Below are 24,925 nucleotides of genomic sequence, written 5' to 3'. Positions count from 1 at the left end.
ATAGAAATCTTCAATTGATAAAAGGATAAAAACTAGTAAGAGGTGTCAGGAAAACAGATTTCATTCCTATAATCCTGGAAATTGTGGATTTTCATCCATTTGGAATGTGTAATAATGTTTGCATCCACTTCCAGGAAGGTGGCTGGCAACAATGGGTAACTCAAAGTGAGTTTTTAGTTATTTATTTATTTATTTATACTTAGCGCACTCATATACGTGTGGAAAGTATGAATTATGTTTCTCTGACCTGCACTGTCTTGGGTATTATTTAGGACTTATCCAGGATCAAGGTTTCTAAATTTGTAACTACTTGGGAGGATTCACATTTATATTCATGTTATATTCAGGTATAATAACCTGATATTAATACGTAATGCAACAGGTCAAGGGAGGATAAGAAGTTGGGCTCCATTTCAAGTCTTTTTGCCTGACAAAAGGCTAAAAGTCCATCTTAAATTTTGCAGAGTTTGAGGTTTCAGGCTCTAAATCATTGTTAAGCAGCTGTAAACCTCAAGGGTAAATTGACAGTTTACTTGTCTCTGCCTGCCGCTGCTGCTATATGTTAGGATGTTTGAGAGTTTGCCCGTCCAATGGCCTTGTACACATTTAGGAGACACTCATAAAAGGAGAGCGAGCAAAAGCAATGAATTTTATAGTCACGAGAGGATCACTCGCACTGGATCGTGTTTGTTTGCCTGTCTGTTTGTTTACCTGGTGAAGTTAAAGACATCTCTCTAAAATTCTGGCCCCGCTGCACTCAAGCTCACCAGGTCCCACTTCGATTGTTGGGCCTAAAACAAGAACTCTGTCTGACAGCCTCTGACATTTGTTACATATAATAAAATCATCTTGGTGTTCCAAGTGATGGATGGTCACCATACACAGCAGAAAAAAAACAACACAAATGAAGTTACTGCTTTATAAATGGCTTTACCCTATAAAGAAAGAAAAAATTATAATTCATACCCTAAAATTAATGTGTCAGTTCACCCAGTATTCAACAGAGGAGTCTCCAATGGGATGTAGTGTTCTTGTCAAATTTTATCTGATATGCAGATATAGTTTAATACACATTTTTAATGATAAACATATCAACCCCATGTTTCATCCAAAGATGCCATTTAAAAAATTTTTTTCTTTTTTTTTCTTTTTCTTGTTTTTTTTTTTGGTGGTACATGTAATAATTGATCAGCCAAAGACAAACAGAAAAATCCCGGTTGCCAAACAATGACGCAATCAGAAACAAGCAGACATTCCAGTATTTCTAAGTTTTTGTTATCTGAACTTCACTGTCTGCACAATATTTGGAAAATACTGTTTATTGAACACTTTCTGATACATGTGCTACAGGTTAGTGTTTATCTATCTGCAATAACTCAAAGAACAGACACAGTCTGGCATCTTCAAGTTAAAAAATCCATAGAAAATAATCAACAATGGATAAATATAATGTTGCTTCACATTTGCTGTGTGTTTCTTTCATTTCTCTTAAAACAGTAACACAAAAGTTTTCAAAACTTTTCACTTTGGTCACGGTCTAATTTTCAGCACACACCAACACTCTAAATAAAATGCATGTAAACTTTTTTTTTTTTTCTTTTTAGTCATTTTTAATAAATACTGCAAAGTCGAAGACACAAAAAACCCACAGTGCATTCTCCAGTGGGGCTCGAAAGCTTTAAAAAGGAGACGTCTTTCTGTCAGTGAAAGAGTTAAAATTGGAGCTTTTACACCTATGAGAAGAGGGTTACCTGATGGCCTGTCAAAACACATCAGTGTCATCCCATATCGGCTTCCTGCCATGCTCTTCTTAGCTGCGTCAACATACAATACTTAGCAGTCATCGCCACACCCAGAGCACCTCTCTTTTTGACTCTGTCTCTCACTGACACATTGTTTGCCTCTCTCGCTCTCTCTTGACTCAGAATGGCAACTCTCAGGGACAACAACGCGCCTATCTTGATGATTGATTAGAGCTTCTTTCAGCCAATTATAATTAATGCCTGGCAGGATCAAATAAACCAGCCGCACACTCCCATTCACCCAGGACACAAAGGTGAACCTTAGCCTTAAGGTTAGGGGGTCAAACCAATTTCATACTTCCTTGTTTTGGTTTAGAAGGATTTCTACATCAAACCTCTGCAGAAAGCCAGAAATATTCCTGTTTAAACAAAATCCTGTCAAAGATTTTTCATTCATGTGTAATCCCAATTATGCAACAGCAAATTTGTGAATTTATTTAGCTTCCCAGATCCATGAGACGTATTTAAAATCTTCATTTTTTTCCCTCACAACTGTGTATGAAAATTCACAGCTTTTTTTCCTATGTGTGGCTGATTCAAAAGTGACACTTCTAACCACATTATGCACAACCATGCATGCAAACAGGGGCGCACAGATGTTTCAACAGAGCATCTGTATTGACCAATATCACCTTGTTGACTGTCATCAGCTTGCTCATAAATAATATCACATTCCCCAATGGCAGTGGCCCAATGTTTTTCTGTTGTTTGTGCATCCCTTTCATAATTTTGCACCCTTATAGCTATATGTGGGATCTAATTTTAAACTTGATAACTCAGGAGAAGTAAAATGCTTCCATTATTTATTTATTTATTTTACAATGAAGATTTCTTTGGTTCTTGGCAGAAAAGTGAGGGATGAATAACAACAAAAATGAGCAATTGGCCAAATTGTTATGTTCAAGATTATACTGCCCCAGGGTTTCACAATCTCTACATCCTAAATAACAAACCTTTGTTCCTTTGCGTGCTTTAAGATGTCAGCAGGCAGGCCACTTGTTATCAGAAGAACTAAGAAAACATCTTGAGGCAATGCAGCTTTACCATGCACCAATCTCTCTTTGGAATAAAATTAAGAGTTGCCAAATCTCTTGCGATCTTTACAGCTACAGTCCAAACTTATTTATTCTGTGCCCATGTCATTTTGTCTTGTTTATAATAAAACACAGTCCAGTCATCGTGTTGTACAAAATTACTCAAGTGGGATAAATTCCTCATTTTAGGTTACGTGTATTAAAAACAGAGGCTCCAGAATGGGAACTCAATACAGCAAAAGTTCATTATTAATGAAAATCAAAGCTTTTTTTTTTCTTTCAGTAGTTCATATGGCCACCTTTATTTTTGATCAGTGCTGCACAAATTTCTATATTTTAGCTGCACTTTCCTGGATTGGGTTGCATCACTCTACCATTCTCTATAAATTACCCCAAAGGTGCTTAAGTGGGCAACATACTAGGCCGGGTCATAGATTTGCTTTTTAATATCTTTAGAAACTTTAGGGTCAGTTTTGCTCGCTGGGTTGAGCAGGCAAGCCATGTGTCATAAGGCTAATGAAGAGGCCTGGGTTTGAATCTGCCCCAAGGCCACTTACTATGTGCCTTCCCCTGGCCTTTCTCCCAGCTTTCCTGTCTTCTCTCTTCTGTCCTATTGCAATAAAGGCTAAAAGCCTAAAAAATATATTAAAAAAAGAAACTTTAGTATGATGTTGGCAGTGTGCTTGGATCATTATCATGCTGGAATGTTCTTCTTCTGCCAGTCTTCTGGAAACTGGGAGTCGTCTTGTCAGCCAGTACTTTGCTATATCCACAAGCATTCATGGTGCCATCTATCAATGCCATCTCGCCAACACCTTTTATACTTGTGCAGCCTCATATCATCACACTCCCACCTCTGCATGTCACTGTCAGAGCTATGTGATGTGGCTCGTCTGGTCCTTCATGGAGGATACACACACGCAAAAGCACACGCACACACATATACACGGTACTGCAGCATATCATAGCCATTTTGTATTTTAAAATGCGTGTCTGGACTAAAGGCCGTGGCTGAATTTTAGCAGTTCCTGTGTACACAAATATTTTGCTTGACTATTATTGCTCCTGTTTTTCCCATAAGACAATAACTTTTATTGAGACTTTAGGCTTTATTGGCACTGAAGTTTATAAATTTTGGTTATATCTCATACATTGGCATACTTAATTTGTGTATTTGTGTGTGTGTGTCTATGTGTGTGTGTTATTGGTGTACACAGCTGCTGTTGATTTTACTGCTGTCTTTTCATAAACAAAGGTTTGAAAAAAAGAAGACTTGAAGTGGGAGGAATGACCAACACACTGATTTGTTGTATTCTGAAATTCTGGCGCTTTAAAGCAACTTCCACTAATTCTATAGATTGTGTTGCACCTTTAAACCTTTCTGTAGTGTTTTTGTAATTGTCCCTTTACAACCTAAGCCTTCACTGGACCTCTCTGCATTTATTTCCCCATTTTCTGTTATGCAAAGTATTTTTAGGGAGCTTTTTTTTTTCACCCAAATATTCTTAGACAATGGGCCTGGGTTTGTAACTGCAGCTGTGGGCCCATAAAACCTACTGAAACACTAAATGTGGTATTATTCTGCAGAAATAAAAGATATTTTATTACTTAGTGAAGTTTCCTGTCAATAAAACCTGACTTCATATGTGCATCTCAAACGAATAATAATAAAAGTGATAAATGTGCGGTGATTTCACAGTTTTACTCAAACACTAAAACCATTCACTTCTTTGCAGAAAGATAATGTGCGCTAGAAAATGTTATACACACCTTAGTGCTTGTGGAAACCCGACCTCCAATGCTGCTAACACAGTTTGTCTCACACAAACCACAGCCCAATTTTCTTTTAATGCTTTGTCAAGACCAAACACGCTGTACACACCACCTGTCGCAATACAACTCTTAATATAAAGACTAAATGCTCATCTGATGAAATACAAGCACCTCTCACCCTCATTCCTCCACACAGGTCAACTCACCAGATGGTCGGCGGTTCCGATCCCTCTATTTCCAGATAGTCTGACTTCTCTTCCATTTGAAATTCAGTAAACACCAGCGAAATGGTGTCTCCCGGATCTGCCAGGATGGTCCACTTACACTCTCCGCTGCTGCCCAACCCCCAAGCACCTCCACTTCCACCAGTGCTGGGGGATTCACCACTGGGGAAATCGAAGCTGGAGATGAGCCCGCTGGAGCCCCTCAGGGTGCCACCGCATGTGTCCTCCGCTGTCAGTCACCAAAGAGAAAAACGGATGGGGAGGGGTAGGGGAAGAACAGACACATGGTCTCTAGGTTATTTTAGACCTGTTTCTCAAAGTTCAACATGAGGAAAATGTGACTGCAAGCATGAAACGTCTGTACCTGTCCCCTCAGATAAATACAAACCAGAGAAGGACCGATGTGGAAGTAGCACTTTGAACTGCACAGACCATTTAAACACAATTGTTTCTACACATTCACAGGTTGTCAAGTCCACTATGTAGAGCTTCTTTCAGCACAACTGTGGGACTGCTGACCATATGAAATGCAAGATTGAAAGGTTGTTTGTGTTTTGTTTATGAGGGCGAGAATTAGTTGAGTGACACTGAGCAGAATAATTAACAAATTAGCTGGGTACTAATTTGGTCACGATGAGGGGGTAAAATCCTAAACATCTCCTGGGCTTTCTCCATCTGATAGTCATAAATTCATCGCTGCTTCCTCTAAGTCCCCTCATACTTCAAAAAACAAACAAACAGAAAAAAATGGTTTTAAAGACGGTTTATAATGCTGTAAAAAAAAATGCAATGTGGGGTGCATGGCACATCAGCTGAATGTTAATGCAGTCCACTATAACAGTGGCTCGCTCTCTTTCACTCCATGTCCCTTTCCCCCCACAACTCTTTCTCATATCTCTCCATCTCTCACTTCATTCCTCTCCTCTGAGCCCTCTCAGAGCTTTTCGCTATTATTCACCACCCTCCCCTCTATCCCTGTATCCGTTTCTTCTCCCTAAAGAATTCTAATGATGGCAGGGCTTTCACAGTTTTCACATCATTTAAGACTAATATGTGACACTCAGCTGTGCCAGCTGAAACCTTTGATGGCTCAGTGCTCCACACAGGGCTGTCAGAACTGCCAGCCTTGGAACATTCCTGTGTGCTGCATTACATGATTGGTCAAGGAACAAGGAAGCTGATGTATAAAAATACAGAAGACAATGAAGACAAAGGGGGAAAAGACAGTGTGGAGACATGAGCACGGGCTACTAGTTAGTTTTGATCAATGTTCTTCGACACATTAGCACAATTACAGCAACTGATCAAAGTCTTTATTAGAAGGGCAGCAATTCTAAATTGATACATGTGTGAGACATCAGTGATGTCTCACACATGTATGATTCATATCAAGGGCAGACTTTGTAGACTATCCCACGGGTAGGCTGTTGAATGCCTTATAACACCAAAAGATTGTGAAGACATGATTTTTTTCTGGATTTAAGTCATCATATGCTCCATCATAATAAGACTTAGCCTGAGTGGCATATGGTATATCTTCTAAATGTATTTAAGATGACATTCCAAAGAGTGCCCCGCAGACTTGTAGAGTAATTACTATCGACTGAAATTAAAATGATATTAAAGTGCTGCTGAATCTGACCAGAGGAGCAATATCATTTTTTAACCTTGATGATAGACAGGAGGGCTGCACAAAGTATCCCCATGGCTATCAAAGAAAATAGAGCTAGGAGGAAGTGTCAGAAAAACATGTGAAAATGAAAGGGAGGGGAAGAGAGTATAGGAAATGTAACACAAAAATAATAATAATAATAATAATAATAAGTGAGAAGAGAGACAAACAGGAATACAGAGAAGACTGCGAGAAACATTGGGCTTCTAAAAAAACAAAAAAAACAAAGACAGACAGGAGAGAGACAGAAAGAGATGGAAATGGAAAACTAAAATGTCAGAGGAAGATTCTGCCTGTAAGCCTCGACGCAAACGTCTTTATATGTCAAACTCACTGCCATTCATAAGGGGATCTTTAAGATTCAGATGTGTTTACTGCATGCTGCAATCTATCTTATTGTTAACCTGTCAAAGTAATTTATATACCAACTGTCACCGACACTCTCAGTTGACAGTGTCATAACATCAGATTTTAGATTTTGATACAGTGTCAACCCTGCACTGTGGATTTTTTTGTCTCCCCCTTCTGGCAGTGAGAGTAATTACACAAACTGTCAACGTTTCCTAGATATTTCAGACATAGTCCTCACTATGCTCCTAGTTGCTGCACCACTAGTTATTCAGCCACACCTGTAGTCTGCTACATCTCCAACGCAATCATTGCTGATTAATTTAAGATGCATCAGTACTGGTGCACCGGCGTGGGAATATAGCTGCAGACAGCAGAATCCGGTACAATGTAAAACAAAGTGATTTGCCTGAGGTTGATTGGCATAATCAGTACTGTGTGAACTTGTCTGGCAAGAATTTGAATAAAGGAGGTTCATTTATATGCTAAAGTTCTGCATTCCAACTTTAAGGGATGAATTTATTCCGATAACTTTACATGATGTTCACACCTTTAAATGGAATTCTAGTGTGGCGGTTATGGTAATAATTAAGAGTTATGTTGTGAGTTTGTCAGTGTGTTCGGTACTGAATTTAATACATTTTGGAAGGCTTAGAAGGCTTTTTCCTCTGCTGTTAGTCAGTAGGTACTTCAATCAAATTCAAAATGATTCAAGAATTGCTACAGCTCAATCATGAATCACCTGCCTTCTGTTTTCTGTTGTATTGGAAAGTTGCAGTTATTTTGATAAAGCTCCAAAAAAGCTTCAAGCATCTATTTTTTTCTTTCTCTCAGACCTCTGTCAGCATTATTGTGTGGTAATTCTTACACAGCAATTCAAAAGTCAAGTAAATATTTTCTTTTTGTGACTCTATAACTATAACTATAACCTTTGCACGCCTTTGTACCATGTCAGCAAATGTGTATCAGAGTGAATCTTGGAGGATGAGCTGGAGCTATGATTTGTTGACAAAGACTGAAAGAAAAATAACAGAAGATGTCAATGGCAAACAGGATTTGGTGCTAAAATATTTGAAGTAAATACTGCCAAAAATCAGTTAGCAGTATCACAGTAAGTTTAACACTGTATCTCTGTCAGCATCAAGCACCAATATAAAATATAACCATGCTTTGTAAATCTTAATTTAGCAGAATTTTATACAGGTAGGATTTTTTTTTTTAGTAATACTGTACAAATACGTACCTAATATTATATTCTCGTTTCCACAGGTATTTACCATTACTTTTTAAGACCAATGACTAAAACACTGTTGTTTTTCAGTACATCTGGTATGTTTGTTATCCACCAAAATTAATTTATTTATGCTTTTATTCTGTGATGGTATTTCAGAGAGATGGGAAATTGGGAGAAGAGCACAGGGGAGTGAAATGTTGTAGCCAGCAGGAAAGTCAAAACCAAGGACTCACTGTTGAGGGCAGTTGTGTGTTTTACATCCTAGCCTCTTGGGTTACTTTGTCAATTCAGCTCATTTTTTACTATTAAAATCCAAATGTTTTAATTTATCTTGTTTTGTTTTTTTTTATTTTATTTACAACTGAATGATCATCATCCAAGTGAAAAAGATGATGCACTCCAAACCAGCGGTGCTTGCTATGGGTGTGGAGTAGTAGGTACATAGACATAACATATAAGGACATATAGTAACATATATTGTCACGAGGGATGGGTAAGACGGCACCACAATGGTATTATGATGGCGCTCCCCAAGTTTCAAAAAACTCAAAACGCGGAAATAAATTATCCAAAAAGTCACAAGCAATTCAAGAGTCACATTAAAGCAGGGGTAGGCAATTAATGTCCCCAAAGGGCCACACAACAAACTCAGACTGCTGCGGAGGGCTGCACCACAGAATTGAGTTCAGCTTGGTGGGGCCCTCCACAGCAGTCCCAGTTTCCAGTGTGGCCCCTTGGGGAAATGAAATGCCCACCCCTGCTTTAAAAAATGTAGTTTATTGTTGAGATAGTGCAGTGAGGTGTGCAAAGAATACAGTGTCTGTACAGGAGCATATTGCACAAATTCAGTCAGTAAAGACCTCAGCTGGTTCAATATGCAAATGAGAATATTGCATGGTAGAAAGTTAAGTCACTGCGAGGAGGCTGTATGTGTATATTTTTGTATATGTGTATATTCTAGTAGGGGTGTGGATAGGGTCTCTGGCTTGAGGAAAAAGCTTTTTTTGTGGCGTGTGAAAGCATTGTCCGGTGCTTTTTTAAGAAGTGGTGGTCGAGGTGGGTTGAGTCAGAGTCAGCGATGATATTGGAGACCTCGCTCTGACATCAAGTCCAGCAGCTTCTGCCTGTATATATATTTGAGTACTTCTAATGGAAAATGGCCAGCAGGCTGGATAATGGAGGACATTGGTATCATTTCCACCATCATTCCAAAAGCTGAGTCTGAAAACATTTACTGTTTACCAAACAGTCAATTATAGTGTGTGTCTGCCACTGACAAGCTTTGTGCTCTAGAAGTGTTTCTGCTGCATAGACTGGTATCAAATTGAACAGCAACCCAGAAAAAAAAACAGCTATTTTAAAATGACCACTAGACCACACATTTGACTGTCTTTATAAAATGGGTGAAAATTATAAGCACACAAAAAGCTTGAGAGTCTGACAAGGCCACATAAAAACAGTGTTTGTGAAATCCATTAAAACTGACTGCATGGATTTGGGATGCATTAGGTGGTACAATGACAACATGGGTATCTGATCTACAGGACGAAAAAGAATTGTATTCATTCCTGTGGGAACACTGGGTAATTTCATTCAAACACTACCTTTGAATTGATTTTGTTCAAGCAGCAGACAGTAAATGGATTATAATTTAAGTTTTCAACAGCTGACAATGATCCCTAAAAAAACTCATCACAGCAAAACAACCATATTATAGATGCTCAATTTGCAAGTAACAGGCAAAATAACAGTGAAAAAGGAAAGAGGGAAAAATGTTGCATGCCCCAAGGTCTAGCTCTAAAAGCTGTAAATAAATTGCAAATGCACAACCAATGAAAAAAAGAAAAAAAAAAACAAACCAAAAAGCATCTGTGATCTCATATTGTTAAACATGGAGGAATACATCCAACACAATTGTCTAAGATTTTATAGGATGACTGCCAGGACCCAGGGGCCTCGAGTGATGAAATATGACATCTAAATCAATCAAATATCAAAATACAGCAGTGAGTCACACCACTGTAGATAACAGTAAATTGAGCTCGCTCTTGAGGTGCGTGGTTACAGTAAGCAGAAACGGCACGTTGTCATGCCTGCGGTGTTTATATTCTAGCTTACCACTGTGGCAAATGGCATCACTGACATAATCATAGAAAAAGGTTATCCTACAAAAAAATAAATAAATCAATAAAGCTCCTTTTGATTGGACACGAAAAGATGATGCTGTGGATTTTTATTTTTTTTAAATAGCAGCCTTATGATTTTCTCTGAAGTGGTTTCCATGATAACACACATGCTCTCTGATCACTGCTGAATATAATTCAACACAGAACGTGTCAGCCAGAAGAGATGGGTGAAAGCCTGACAGTTACAAAGATGCTTTTGTATATTTTTTTTGTAGGCTGCAAAGTAAACATGGCAGTGGTCCGGTTTGTGTGCTAAGGATTAATCACCAGTATTTAAGGACAGGATTTCCTGTAGGCATGAGATAGATGCCCACATTTGCAACTCATTAAGACTCGAGGCTTCGACTGGATAATTCCTTACAGATTTTATAATATTTACTTGCAGTGTCATTGGGATGCGCGGTAGAAATTAAGATGCACTTTGCCAACAAGGTTTATCAACACACGAGGCACTGAATGTGTTCCTTAGCAAATCGTTAGAGCATGCTCAAGATTAAACGAAGAAGCATCTCTCGCTTTTAAAAAGGTGACAGAGTTTTTTTTTTCTTCTTAAAGATGGTGGTAAGGATTAGGACTGCTTTAGATGAGCTCATTTACATCCCCGGCATCAGCCATCTAATGCTACTTGAGGAGGGATTAAGCCTCTCTCCCCTTGACTTTGATTAGATATACAGCTTGTCTTTCTGCTTAGAAATATTCACCCCCACGGATAGAGGGGAAAGAACTCATGTATAATTTTCTACACTACCTCAGGTTTTTCCTTTGTAATAATCCCGGTGTTAATGCAAAGGCAGTTACTATATCTACAGTAAGTCTCTCATTTGCTCAGCTGCTAGTAACAGCGTTGAGGTATATGAAGAAGATTTATACTCCGTGCAGAGATGCAATGCGTATTGCATCATTCATATTCCTGGGAGGTCATTTTATTACAGTGACTATCTCTCTGTTATTGTAGATTTGAGATGAATTATGGAAGAAGCAGAGGATTCAGTGAGTAAATAAACATGACAGCACCAATTTTTGATTTTTAGCTAAATTTATTGTCCTATCATCTCCATCAATTCATATTGAATATGGAAGTTTACAGTGATATTAATATTAGTTGAAATATAAACTAATATTAGGGGGTTTAGCAGTAGCTGTTTTCGTGTCAATTCTAACTGTAGAGGACAACTTAACACTCAGCTGGCCTGAAAAATCTTGCCAAGGGCAAGAAGGCAAGTCAAATTTTCATTTCTGAAGTCCCAGTTTGCATAGTAGAGAGTTGAAAAGGTATGACAGGAAGAACTGTGTTTAGTCCAGTCTACTCACATTATCTGGCACAGAAATGTTTTAAAGAAGCAATGTTTTCTGTGGCCTAATTTTTTATTCTGTTAGACAGTTGCTGGCAGCAAGAATGACAGTGTATCAATAGACCATATTCTCCTGTTGCCATGCTGTCCCTGTTTGCTGTCTCACTGCCTGGTTTAATGAATGTCCTGAGACAATTTAGATTGAAGGAATCAAAATAGGCAACTGGGAGGAAAAGCAGTAACTCGCGATTAGAATAGCCATTAATCCTCCAGCTAACAACCTTTCTGCTTGGAGTTTATTCTCTCTTTTTTTTTATGTCAGTCCTTCAACACCTTTGATTATTATACCATCCCACTACTCATATCTACTTAGCTCTGACTTGCTGTCACTCTTTCACACACCATTGTTGCCTTCAAGAAGACAATGCTAGCTGGTAAGCACATGCTTATAATTGATCTAAATGACAAACCACCTAGCATTATGCTAGGTTCACAGTAACTAAATGAATAATGCAGAATAAATGTGGGATTCCTTCAAATCTAGCAATTAGTACATGTCATCTAAGCCATAAATTCCATTTATCTCACCAACAGAGATGAATAAATATGTCAGTGTGTTGATTGTCTAATATGGAGAGATATTAACTTAAGAAATACTAAATATTAAATTGCAGCACTTTCTCCCTGTCTTTTATGTTGCACCCCCAGGGTTAACACTGCAGTGACCGATTTTAATTTCATTTTAATTAATGCAAATATTATCATATCTGATAATTTCATGCTTGTAAGTAATGATGTTTAATGTTGGTCAAATTTGGGTTTCTACAAAGATTCATTATCCATCTTTACACAGTATTCACATCGGCAATCGGTATTGGTCGTCCTCTTGCACTTTTCTCACTTCGCTTATTTGGGTGGTGGTGGTGGAGGGGTGTGGAGGGTTGGATAATGCCTACCATAATAACTAGTCAACAGATACAGTATCAGCAGAACAGGTAAAAGAGTATGAGGTTAAAACACATATCTATTTCTTTATTTCCTTTTAAAATGTCCTTTATAGGTTTTTGGGTTGCTTTTATGTGCGTAAGACAGCTAATGGCAACAGTAGGCTAATAAGATACATTAGCTAACTTAGCTTATGTATTAAAAAATCCTTAGCCCTGCATAAAAAAATACTTATCTCTAGCAGCCCCCTGGGCTTGTAATACATTGGCAGAAACCCCATCTTCTATTCCTCATGGTATGGCATAATGTTCACAGGAGCTGCTTCCACATTACCATTTATCATTTATGCAGCCAGCCATGCAGCACGTTTTGATAGCTTTGTGTTGTGTTTCAAGCAAACATGGCTGAAACACCAACGTCAGCTCGCAAGTCAAAACTGGGCGCGGTATGACAGCAAAAACAGAGAATAGAGGTCGGGTCAGACTGTCTCTAACAAAGTGAGAAATATAGTTCTGATTTAGTGGAACGCAGGAATTAAATGTGTCACATGTGGCACATGTTTGTGAATAGACATCCACAAAATGGCTGGTCCATGTACACCGACTAGTATTACTATAGTAACTATAACAATAGTTTTAAGCTATCTATGGGTTTGTACATCTAAATTATAAGTTGTAGCATGGTGAACTAACAATTGTTCCCTCCCTGCCTGCGATGTCAGCATCATAGACTAAGGAATGCACTTTTTCACATATAAAGCCAATTAACTCAGTAGGATAAGAAGGTGTTTTTAAAGTAAGAGGTCATGGGGTTTTTTTTCTTACTATATTTTTTCAGTTCATTTCAGTTCTAATTAATAAAGAGATAGAAAATAATTCTTGGACACAAACTGTCTCTTCCAAGGAAGTCTAACAAGGTCGAGGTGACGTTTAAGACACAACTCAAACTGACACCATAATAACGTCCACAACATTGGTCAAACCATCATTTTCAAACTCTTTTTCAACCTTTTTCAAAGACCGTCAGATTACAATTATTCACCATTAAAGTGCTTGCTGGGTAGGCACTGAGCTGTCTGTCATTTTCGAAAAGCTGATGTCCTTCCTACTTGATGTGAGACAATTCCTCTGGAAACATTCAAAAAGCTTCTAAACTAACATCCATATATTTTCTTCTGCAGTTCAGGGTTTCAGAGGGGCTAGAGCCCATCCCAGCTGTGAGAGGCAGGGTACACCCTGGACAGGTTGCCAATCAACTGCAAGGCTAACATAAAGAGATAGACATCTATTCACACCTATAGCCAGTTCAGAATCACCAATTAACCTAACCACTTACACAGGTCCTTCTTGCTCTGAGGTGCTGCTGTTAATCACCACACCGCCATGCCCCCAACTACTGTAAATAACATTGTTATCTAAAATGAGAAAAGAGCTGAATTTACACCTAAACATGTTTTCATAACCATATTTCACTGAAATTCTAATATAATAATAATAATAATAATAATAATAATAATAATAATAATAATAATAATAATATAAGAAAGTCTTTATATCAGTTTAATATCAGGTAACAGACAGCTTAGGAGCAGTGATTCTCCATTCAGGTGCAGCTGAGTGTTTGTGCAGTCATTTTACACTTTCTACCTGCCCAGCCATCAAGTGTCCAAAGCTGGGCAGCCACACAACCACTCAAGTCCAAAAAATGCCCCAGTACATACATGCCATCAACATTTTTGTGGGTTCTGCGCATACAAACGTCTGAACATGCAACACTTTGGAGACAGGGCTGGGGAAGAACGCTGAGAGCAAGGTGAGAGAGAGGGAGAAAGCAACAGAAGACGGGGACTGGTTAAAAGACTAAGGTGCTGGGAAATGGCAGGGGTGAATTGCGGATTGGAGAGAGATTTTCTGTAGCTGTGTGTTTAGTGTGAAACAATTGGTGATGAGCAGAAAGGGCAGGATCTCTGAGGAAACAAGATCAAAGGACCATCTGCCCACATACAGGAGCCGGTCTGGATTTAGACGAGAGAGAGAGAGAGTGCAGCTCAAGCAGTGCCCAAGCCTGAAAGGAGTGATGTTTCTGGCCTGTGGCAATAGAGGCTAACACCATCCTTAAATGAAAAGGAACCCTCCATCTGCAGCTTTTTGTTTGCTCCAAGCTTGCCATTTTTCAAACATATGCTGAGCCATTTTCATTTTGCTGTGCCTTGCACAGTAGAATGAGTTGGCATGAGCAAATTTGCTCTGCTGGCTTTGGGATTTCTTAGGATTCTACAGTCAGATGGGAGAGGAGGGGGACCTTTGCTTCATTTTTATTAGTATTTTTTTCTCTCTTTTTTCTTTTGGATGACTTTGCACATCTTAGACCCAGTAATCTAAAATTACAAATGTATTAAAATAAAATATGCAATTATTCCCTGCTTTTCATCCAGCTAATGAAAATTATAAGATGAAACTGCCAAAGTGAAAAGACTTCAATTATTGTAAGGTACCTTTGTAAATATAGCTAAGGCTACATCACTATATATCAACAAGGCAACACAAAAGCAGTTAATTATGTTACACTGAAAGGCTGATATCTGTACCTGGACATGGCTTGTAATATGGTGAGCTATGTCTGTTTTTGTATGTCTCCAAAAAATAAATAAATGCATAGAAAAGATTTTCCCTGATTCAAAATAAAAGTCCATACACATATATAGTAAATGTATAAAAACATAGAATTGAACTGAAAAAAATCATCCAGACACCAACCTGTAAAAATGGTACTAAATCCAGGTTTTTAAATTGGGATTGGACCACTATCCACCCAGATAGTGCTTCCCTAAGTGATGGTGATTTACCGCACCATTAAATATTTCACACACTACGCTATAGAAAACAGTGCTGTCTCTTTCTTACATCCAAGGTTGCATTGTATAATCCTCCCACATGAGTTTGTCTGACTGTTATGGGTCACACAGTTGTGCAGCTAGTCCTGCACCCTGGTAATGATTCTGCTAACAGGAACTGGAAGTCCCATGTTTAGATAGTCTTGTCAACTTCTGTTCATCTCCCTGGAGAAAATGTTGTCTGACATTAAAAGTCTGGTTTTGTGCCGCTGGCTTCAGTGTCCAGTGTGTCAGCAGAGTGCGGGTTCAGCCTTCAGAATAAAATCGGACGTGAAAAATCTGCTGCAAAACTGAATGGCAATCGATTCTGCAGTAATATCCCCTGCTCAAGCAACCATCCAGTTTAAGTCCATTTAAGTCCATATTTGCCTGCGTAGGCACAATTGTGGTGTTGTTTTAGTGGCCTCTGCTGTCATTAGGGAAAAGAAAATCATTTGCTTCATGCGGTGTTGAGAGAAGGGACCACAAGGTCTCTGATCATCGGTTCTCTCTTTTTTCTCATAAATGCATACTCTGTTTTGCATAGCAGTTGTTATTGTGATTGAGTTGTTGTTAAAAATTAAATTACAGCTTTTAAATATGGCTCATTATAATAAAAAATTTAAGATTAAAATGAAAATATTTTTATGACCTGTCTGTCAAAATCACTAGACTATTTGAAAGTCTAATGCGACCTACAATTCCAACTGCACGTCCCACCACCACAGCATCTTCCTACATATGTAAGAGTGGATTATTCATGTCAGTCTGGCAACGGGTCTCACAGAAAGGGGTAAACTGCATAATGTGAAGAGTAGTAGTCAGTCATTTATCAACCACCTGACAGAAAAAAAGCATCATTATGCAGGAGCGTCTCCCTGTGTTGATGTTGGCTGAGCAGAAGAGCTTGGTGAGGCAAATTAAAGATGTACAGCATATTTCTGAATTCGAGGCACGAGCAACTGTAAAAAATATATATACAGTATACTGGGATTTTTCTAATAAGCAAACGTAGTTTAAAAAAAAACATCATGAAGTTCATGAAATGTCAGAAAGACTACTGCATCTAAAGCAAGGGACACTCTTAAATTTTAATGCTGCAAATTGATTTTGACTCTTGCTCCCCGCTCATAAATAATACGTTTGTGTTATTTTCAATTTGGGAAATTTACACAGTCTAAAGTGATTAGGCATCTGACTGAGAAGCTTTCTCATGGCCTATATGGTGCTCATATTTGCTACATAATTCATGGACAGTTGGATGGACAAATGTATAAGAAAAGCCTGTAGTCACTACAAAGCAGTAACATATAGCCCAAATAGAACTGCACAAACCAAGTGGCTATACAGCTCCTCCTTACAGTATTAATGCATTTAAGCTACTTGCTCTATAGGAATAAATATTTAATTAGCCTTTGGAGCCATGGAGACTCTAATCAACTTCTTCAACATGATTAAAAGTATTCCATCCTATCAGATTGCAAATATATTTATTGCTCTAATGAGGACTTGTGCCAGACTTTAGTACATCTGTGGCCCAGACAAATCTGCCAGTCATGCAGCCATCAAACTCTCAATCTTTAAAAAGCAATTAACACCAAGCAATTCAAGGAAACCAAAAGAGAAGAGTCAAAAGAAACCAGTCGCCTACTTATTTTCAATTTCTTGGGGGAATATGCAGATAACATCAAGTATTCCCAATGATATCCTGCAGTCACATTGTACAGATGGAAAAAAAAAAAAAAGTTGGAAAAAGACAAGCTTCACCTCACATGCAATTAGCAACTCATTTTAAATAACAAATATCCTCACCTCTGCAGATTGGCACTGGAAAGTCCCACACCGACACGCCAGCTGCATTGGTGACACAGGTGAGGAGCGAATGTCCATCAAGGACATAACCTGTGACACACCGGTAGCGGATCTTGTCACCTACGTTGAACTGAGTTCCATTCAGTATGCCTTTGGGTGGAACTCCTGGGTTTCCACAAGAGCTGCTTCTCAGCTCTGGAAAATGAAGAAAGAAAAGAGAGCATTGGCAAGAATACAAATATGTTGGTGTCACAGGCTCTACTTAATCACATGTGCATTCATAAATATTGTTAAAGGGACAGTTCACACCAGGATCAAATGTAAATTATTTTACTGTAGTGCTATTTATCCAGCTTGGTGCATATTGACCACTTTTGGAGATATCAGGGTAGAGACTTGTTTGCCTCTCTATATTGCTCAAAGCAGTCAAAAAAAAAAAAGTGCAAGGATCTCATCACTGACAGATGTACTTCTGAACAGTGATATATTTGGCAGGTGCTGGTTGGTAGAAAGTAGTTGGTAGAAAAAGTGTTCCTTTTAGTTTTTTTATTTTATATTCCAGTAGAGCATCAAAGTAAAAATCAGGACATATGCAGCAATCAACATACTCTGGTAACAGCAAGCAAATGTCAGCAAACTTTGTATGCAAATGCTATTCGGATGTTTACATGTGACTGATGAGGTGGATTTAATATTAGAATAGGATAAAATGCACTGCCCAGGGAGTACTGAAGTGCCACAGTGGTGTCTTCCCTATCACTTCACATCGATAATATAATAAATAACACGATTAAGTGCCAATGAGGGCCATAATAAAACAAATACTTTAACACAAGCTAAAAGGAAAGAAAAAGCAAGACAATAAAAATAGGGTGACATGAAATATGGAGCTACAGCTGCAGACTATAATAATTTTCCTGTACGCTTCTTAATGGCCTCTCGGCTTTTTAGCAGGGATCATTTTCATATATTAAATTATCACAGAAATCACAGCACTGACTTTAGAGTGTAGAATTAGTAGTATTAACAAGTAGTAACAAAAGCCCTTGATTGACAAAAAAAATCATGTTTATTTATGTTGCTTTGTTTATTCGGTTGTGTTCCCTGTTGTGTTCTCTGAAAAAATAATGCTGCAGCGAGCAGGTGGAGTCTAGACTGCGAGTATTTGGGCAGTTCCATATTTTTTTTTTTTTCAATCCTCAGGCTCTGTACATGAGTGCAGCAACAATTTTGTAGTTACAGCAAAAGAGCTAGGTAACACATACTTTTTCATGTGCTGCCACCAAACTCAGCACTAAATGCGCATGAACTTATTATTAATTGTTAGTTAATGAGCTGCTTTGCCTGTGAATACTAACTGAGTCAGCTGTCAATGCTTTATCATCATGATATGTTGTAAATTTGGGCGTTGATGATGGTCGGTGCATAGCTGCTGTTGTATATTGTTTGTGTACTTTGTATGTGCTCAGTATCAGCACTGGTAAACAACAGTGTCGGTTGAACATTATGGTTGAGAAAAAATAAATGTCTTTATAGGTAGGGTGTCTGTCAGTAAACACCAGTGATGTGGTTGGTGGTTTATCATCAGTGTTTATTGTGCACAGTTTATCTGGCATTCCCGTGTTTTTCCTTGTACTTTTTGTTCAGTGATTGACCTTTTACACACAAATGTTGCCTATCAAATTTCCACAGTGACAAATGGCCACAATCATGCACAGAAACATCAGTCAGACCGATATTCTTCATGTGGGTGTTCTCTATGTGAATATTCTTCTTTAATCACTTGATCTCAATCTGACTGAGCTACATTGTACCAAACTAAAGACAGCAAGACTCGACCATGAGATGAAGGTGGTTATAGTAAAATCTGCAAAGGATTTTCCAAGTAATATTAAATATGACGTGTACCTATCCAGTTAATTTTGAACACCTACACTTTGAGCACTGTGTTAAATGGGATATCTCCTACACAGTCATTTTTATTAATGTAATCCTACTTAAATTAAAACTCAGAATTTAAATGTTTTACCCTTCATGTTATCTCAAACTAAGTGTGCAAAAGCAGAACAAATGATGATTTTTTTAAATTTAAAGTTGCACCCGGCAAACATTAGACAGTCACATCTCAAACTGCATGGCACACACTGAACATTAGAGCTGGGTAAATTTGTTTCTCGCAGACACATTGCTGCTGATGTGAAGTCCAACAGGCACCAGGTGCTAGATTTCCCACGTCCAGCATGAAGAGAGTGTAATGTACTTCATGAATGTGGGAGAGCAACTGATCAAAGTTAGCCTTGTTTATGTACAGTGATGAATGCTTTAGTCTAATGTAATTAGTGTACAATTGCGGATAGATATCAGCGTAAGAAGGTAAAAGAGTGTTAAACCTTTTTATTCGTTTATTTATTTTACTAAATCCTCAATGGAAATATTGGGTTAATTAGCTACATTGCCTAACTTAGGTCTAAAAAAACATTTTACAAAAATAATCCCAGTTCCCCAAAAGATGGAATGCTGTATAAATTGTAAATAAAAACAGGAATGCAATGATCTCATAAAACTATATTTACAATTCAATGAAAAATATTAGCTTATTATGGCAGCAACTCCTCAAAAAAGTTGGGACAAGGCAACAAAAGGCCAGAACTTTGCAACTAATTGTAACAGGTCAGTAACATGATTAGGTATAAAAGAGCATCTTATGCCACGTTTCCACTAGTACTAACTCACAACCACTTGACTCGTCTCGACTCGAAGCAACACCTCAGTGTGAGTGGAGTTGATATAGCAACATGGACAGAAGACACAATGTAATTTGGATGCAACTTAAATGCAGCTATAAGCTTGGAAACCTCCCGATGAACTTTCTCATTTCTCGTCTGCCACCAAATACAGAAACGTCTGCACCTCGTAGCTGGACCACGGTATTGGTTTGTGTGTCTCCATTTCCCTCGCTTTTGGGTTTTAAAAATGGCGTGTTTGATTCTGTGAAGGAGTCACTCTCATGACTCAGCTAGTGATGACACTCCCTGACCAATAAGTGGTTCTTCAACATCACATTTTCGGATTGTCTCAGATCTCTTGGAAACGAGTGGGTACTGAAAAATTACCTGGTACCTGGTACCAGGACCTAATGGAAAACCCTACAAGCCATGCCAAGTTGAGTCAAGTCATGCTGAGCAGGTACTAGTGGAAACGGGGCAATAGAGAGGCAGAATTTCTCAGATGTTAAGATGGGCAGAGGTACACCAATCTGCAAAAAAACAATTAATAAATGCATCTACAAATTGTGGAACAATTTCAGAATAAGGTCCCTCATAGTAAAATTGTTTGAAGAGCTCATCATCAACAGTGCATAATGTCATCAAAAGATTCTGAGAATCTGGTATGATTCAAGTATAATTCTTCCAGAAATCTCTGGAGCTTGAAAAAAAAGGGTGACTGGACTTCTTTTTTGTTTCTTGAAAGGCTTCTTCAGTTCTCAAACCAAAAGGTGAAGAGACCCAGGTATTTAAACCTCACTGAGCATTCTTCCAGAAATCACTGTCTGTGAAAACAGTGCACCATGCCATTCACAAATGCAAACTAAAAGTCTATCACGCAAAGAAAAAGCAATGTTAAAATGGTCCAGAAAAATTCCTGGGCCAAAGCTTATCTAAAAGTGGTCTATGGTCAGATGAATCAAATTTATTATTATTATTATTATTATTATTATTATTATTTTATTATTATTATTATTATTATTATTATTATTATTTATATTATTATTATTATTATTATTATTATTATTATTATTATTATTATTATTATTATTATCATTGTAAATCATGTTCTCTGTACTAAAGAGGAGAAGGACAATCCATATTGTCTTAAGCACTCAATTCAAAAGCCTGTATCTCTGATGGTATGGGGATGCATTAGCACCTATGAAATTGGCAGCTTCCGTAGCGCATCTAGAAAGGCACCATCAATACTAAAAGGTACACACACATTTTAGAGGAACACACTGTATGCTCCCATCCAGATACCTTTTTTTTTGGAAAATCTTGCATGTTTCTGCAAGAAAATGAAGCGGTATTTTGATAAAGATATACTGTAAGTTGTGATAAACCAGTGTGATGGGCTGTTCTGTCCACTGTCTTTTGGTTCACCTTTTAGCTCTACTGAAGAATCATAAGTTCTTCTCGATGTTTGTCAAATTTCCCCTGCACATATTCAGTCTGCACAAATTGTACTTTTCTTTCAAGCCAGTTTGCAGGGCAATAAGCAGCTTCTTTTTTCTTTAAGCAGTTACAGTCATGTGAAAAAGTACATTTTCATAGGATTCTATGCAGTCATATGACATTTATTCACACAGTTTGAGGTCTGGACTTTGACTGGGTCATTGCAACACTTAATTATTTTCTTTTTCAGACTTTCTGTTGTAGATTTGCTGCTGTGCTTGGGATCATTGTCCTGTTGCATGACCTAATTAAAGCCAAGCTTTAGCTGTTGGACAGAAGGCCTCGCTTTTGACTCTAGAATACTTCATTTACTGCAAGAAGTCCAGGTCCCACAGATGCAAAAAAAAAAAAAAAAGCCCAAATCATCACCCCTCCACCACCATGCTTGACAGTTAGTATGAGATGTTTGTACTGATATTGGTCTTGTCTATCCAAAGGACATTGATCCAGTCTTTAGATGCAACTTTCAAACCAGTTATTTTCTAATTGTACTGTTATGAACATCGCGATTTAACATGCTAACTGAGATCTATAGAGATTTTTTTTTTTTTTTGAGCATTGCATGACCTGACCTTGGGGTGCATTTGCTGGAATGCTCCAGACCAGCAAACTGCCAAAACCTCTGCTCTTATATGTTCATCACTCTAATTTGATTAGCAGTAACTGGCTGCTACTTACCCTCTTAATTCCTATGGAAGCAGTAAGGTTGTACTTTCAGACGACTTTAGAGTCCTGTGAAAACTTTTTTCACATGACTGTACGACTCAGTTTTAAAATTGGCTTGGTAGCAGGATGGGTGTGAACTGAGTTAATATCACTAAAATTTTAGAAACTTGTGCACTTTGGGTGTTTGACCTTGCAGTCAATCTTAAACAAGGCTCAAATAACGTTTAAACTTAAAAATGAAAAATTTGGTTACTGCTAAGGCAATAGCATATAATCATTATTATCATTACAATCACAATATTTCGCATAATCAAACCTTTAACTCAACATTAATTGTCATCTTGGAAGACACCACTGTCATCAGAATAGAAATATTGACTTAGAACAATCTGTGACCCCTTCCTCTAACAAAGACAAGTGGATCCAAACCTTGCCAAAACAATGCCCCTAAACAAAGCCACCAGATTTCCTTACATAGTGGTGAAAGGTGTAGGTTTTTCTTTGAATTCTTTGATTTGTTAAAAAATACATGACAGACATATCTGAATTCGCTTGATTAAAAAAAAAATTTAGTTGTACATTGTATTTCAAAGACATACTTTAAATAAGGCAAAACTGTATTTGTGGGTAACAATCAATACAACTACAGTATTTTAATCCACAGTCCTCATGTTGAAAGGCTTATAAGACTTCATTCAACCCTATAGCTCAACATGGGGACTGATCCCGCAGTCGATTAAAATTATTATTTTTGATATGCACCATCTGTTTGGCAAGCCTGGAATCAAAAAGGCATTTTTACGCATACATAAACTAAATTAATAGATGGCTCTATGGATGGATAAACAGATGGTGAGGAGTATAGAGCAGTGTATTAGAGACCCTGATGCTGAAGTCACCTTTCTAATGTTAATTTCCAGGATTCCAATCACTAATCCACTTCTCACCGCAGGTTTTCACAAACACATTCCCCTACGGTGATGTATGATATCTAATGAATGCAATATAAAAAATTTTCATCTTCAATTCCTGGCTGTTTATGCTCATGAGGAAAATTAAATACAAAGAGAATGCACTGGTAATAAAGCATGTGTGACTTTTTTTAATTATCCTGAGAAAGTTCCAACTACCACTGGTAAATTACTAACGCTTGAGCAGATCTAATGCTACAGTGACCATTTTATTTTGATGTACACTGCACCTTTACTTAGTATATCATATAAAATAAAATAAAATAATAATTAAATTAATTACTTTTTAAAAAGTAATTTCAGGTTGATTGCATTTTCTCTGAGACTGTTAAATGAAGGCTTTTATTTGCATTCTCACATTGTAATAACACTCTAAACTAATGTATTAGGAAGTGTAGCTTTCTGCATGTATAATGGGCCTTTTGATATATTTATGTATGCATGTTATCAGTGTAGTCAAATGAGCAAATTCTAGGTGACACATCTAGCTGTCGCTTAGATACGCAATGCTAAAATAATCTAAAACACTTCTGGTTTATGTAAACTTGAGGACAAAGACAACAGAATATTAATAAATATAGCTTGTTGTTGACCAGTGCCTACAAGCAAGGACAAAACATAATCTCCACCATTCATCTGCTGTTTCATTTTTTTCCTAGTTTCAAATTATCAAATATAGCTATGTACTGCAGGCTGCAATAAAAGTAGGCATCCCTACATGGCACAGCGTGATCCCCAGCAACAAACAGAAACTACAGCTCTGTGGGAGCTACAGAGAGCCTGTGAAATTGAAATGTATTTGTTTGAAATATCAAATTTGTGGAGTTCAACAAAGTGTGACTAAGCACATCAAAGGCAATCTAAATATCTACAAACTCACCACAACAACCCTTTACAGTTTGATGCAGAGAATGTCAGATTTAAATTCAGCACAGTGCTGAGCTGAAAATATTTGCATCCAAAAATAATCCATACACGGCAGAAAAACAACTGGTCAGGGGGGGGCAGCTGTATGCACCAGATGTTATTCAGAAGTCTCAATGACAGCTATTTTTTTTTTTCCTGCAAAGCCTTCCATCACATCAGCAGCTTCTGACTGGCCATTAACATTACTGGGATTGTCATAGTCTCTGGAAAATACCAAAGGCACACTGATTTAGCCATTTAACATTTATAGGCCAATTAAAAAAAATCTGCAGCAGGAGCCTGGCTGCTGAACCATGCTGCCAAGCATTCCTTGGATGACTTATTGCCACAGAAGTGTGCCAATGATGTTGAACAAAAACAAGGTCAGCTATTGAACAATGTGTGCCTAACATATTGTACTGCACATGTCAGGTATGGGAATAATGTAGCCGTCCACGTGTGTGGAGATAGAGGGTGAGATTGGGGTATACTTGATGACACCTTGACACTAAAATCTGGATTAAGATCTTCAGTATAAAACCATTTACTGTCCTCTCATTTCCCATTACACACAGGCATGCTTGAAGAAAAGTAGAATCTATATATATATTTCAGGTTTTTCTCTCTAGAGGTTGTATCATAATAATACAAAAGGACAGGAGACAGGTTTTTCTGAATAAAGGTAAAAAAACCCCACTTATTTCAATAACACAGGAAAACACAGAGCAAAGTGAAATGGTAAGAGTACTCTCGTGTTCACTTTTAACATACTGACCGAGATTACAGCATTTTTGTTTTAGTCTGCACTGGCAGAGCACTAATGTAACAGAGGTCTGGCTAGAGGTCTGTTTCTTTTGGCATCTTTGGCCTTCCTTTTTTCCTCTTGCCTGGCAGTTCCAGCTTCAGCAACATCCCGATATATCCAGTATCTCTCTATCATACATGTCCAAATGAACTTAATC

General features: G+C 37.8%; 1 protein-coding gene across 1 annotated transcript in view; it reads right to left on the bottom strand.

Annotated features, from left to right (window-relative positions):
• LOC115794073 (CUB and sushi domain-containing protein 3-like) overlaps window positions 1–24,925 on the bottom strand; it is a 238,215-nt gene that overhangs the window by 165,152 nt on the left and 48,138 nt on the right. The window contains exons 4-5 of the mRNA XM_030749325.1: window positions 17,195–17,389; window positions 4,816–5,062 (exon numbers count right to left, since the gene is read on the bottom strand). Coding sequence (XP_030605185.1) covers window positions 4,816–5,062; window positions 17,195–17,389 — 442 coding nt within the window. The remainder of the gene's footprint in view (window positions 1–4,815; window positions 5,063–17,194; window positions 17,390–24,925) is intronic.

This window comes from Archocentrus centrarchus, chromosome 16 (genome assembly GCF_007364275.1).
Source record: "Archocentrus centrarchus isolate MPI-CPG fArcCen1 chromosome 16, fArcCen1, whole genome shotgun sequence".
NCBI lineage: Eukaryota > Metazoa > Chordata > Actinopteri > Cichliformes > Cichlidae > Archocentrus > Archocentrus centrarchus.
This window is presented reverse-complemented; position numbering and strand designations above follow the sequence as displayed.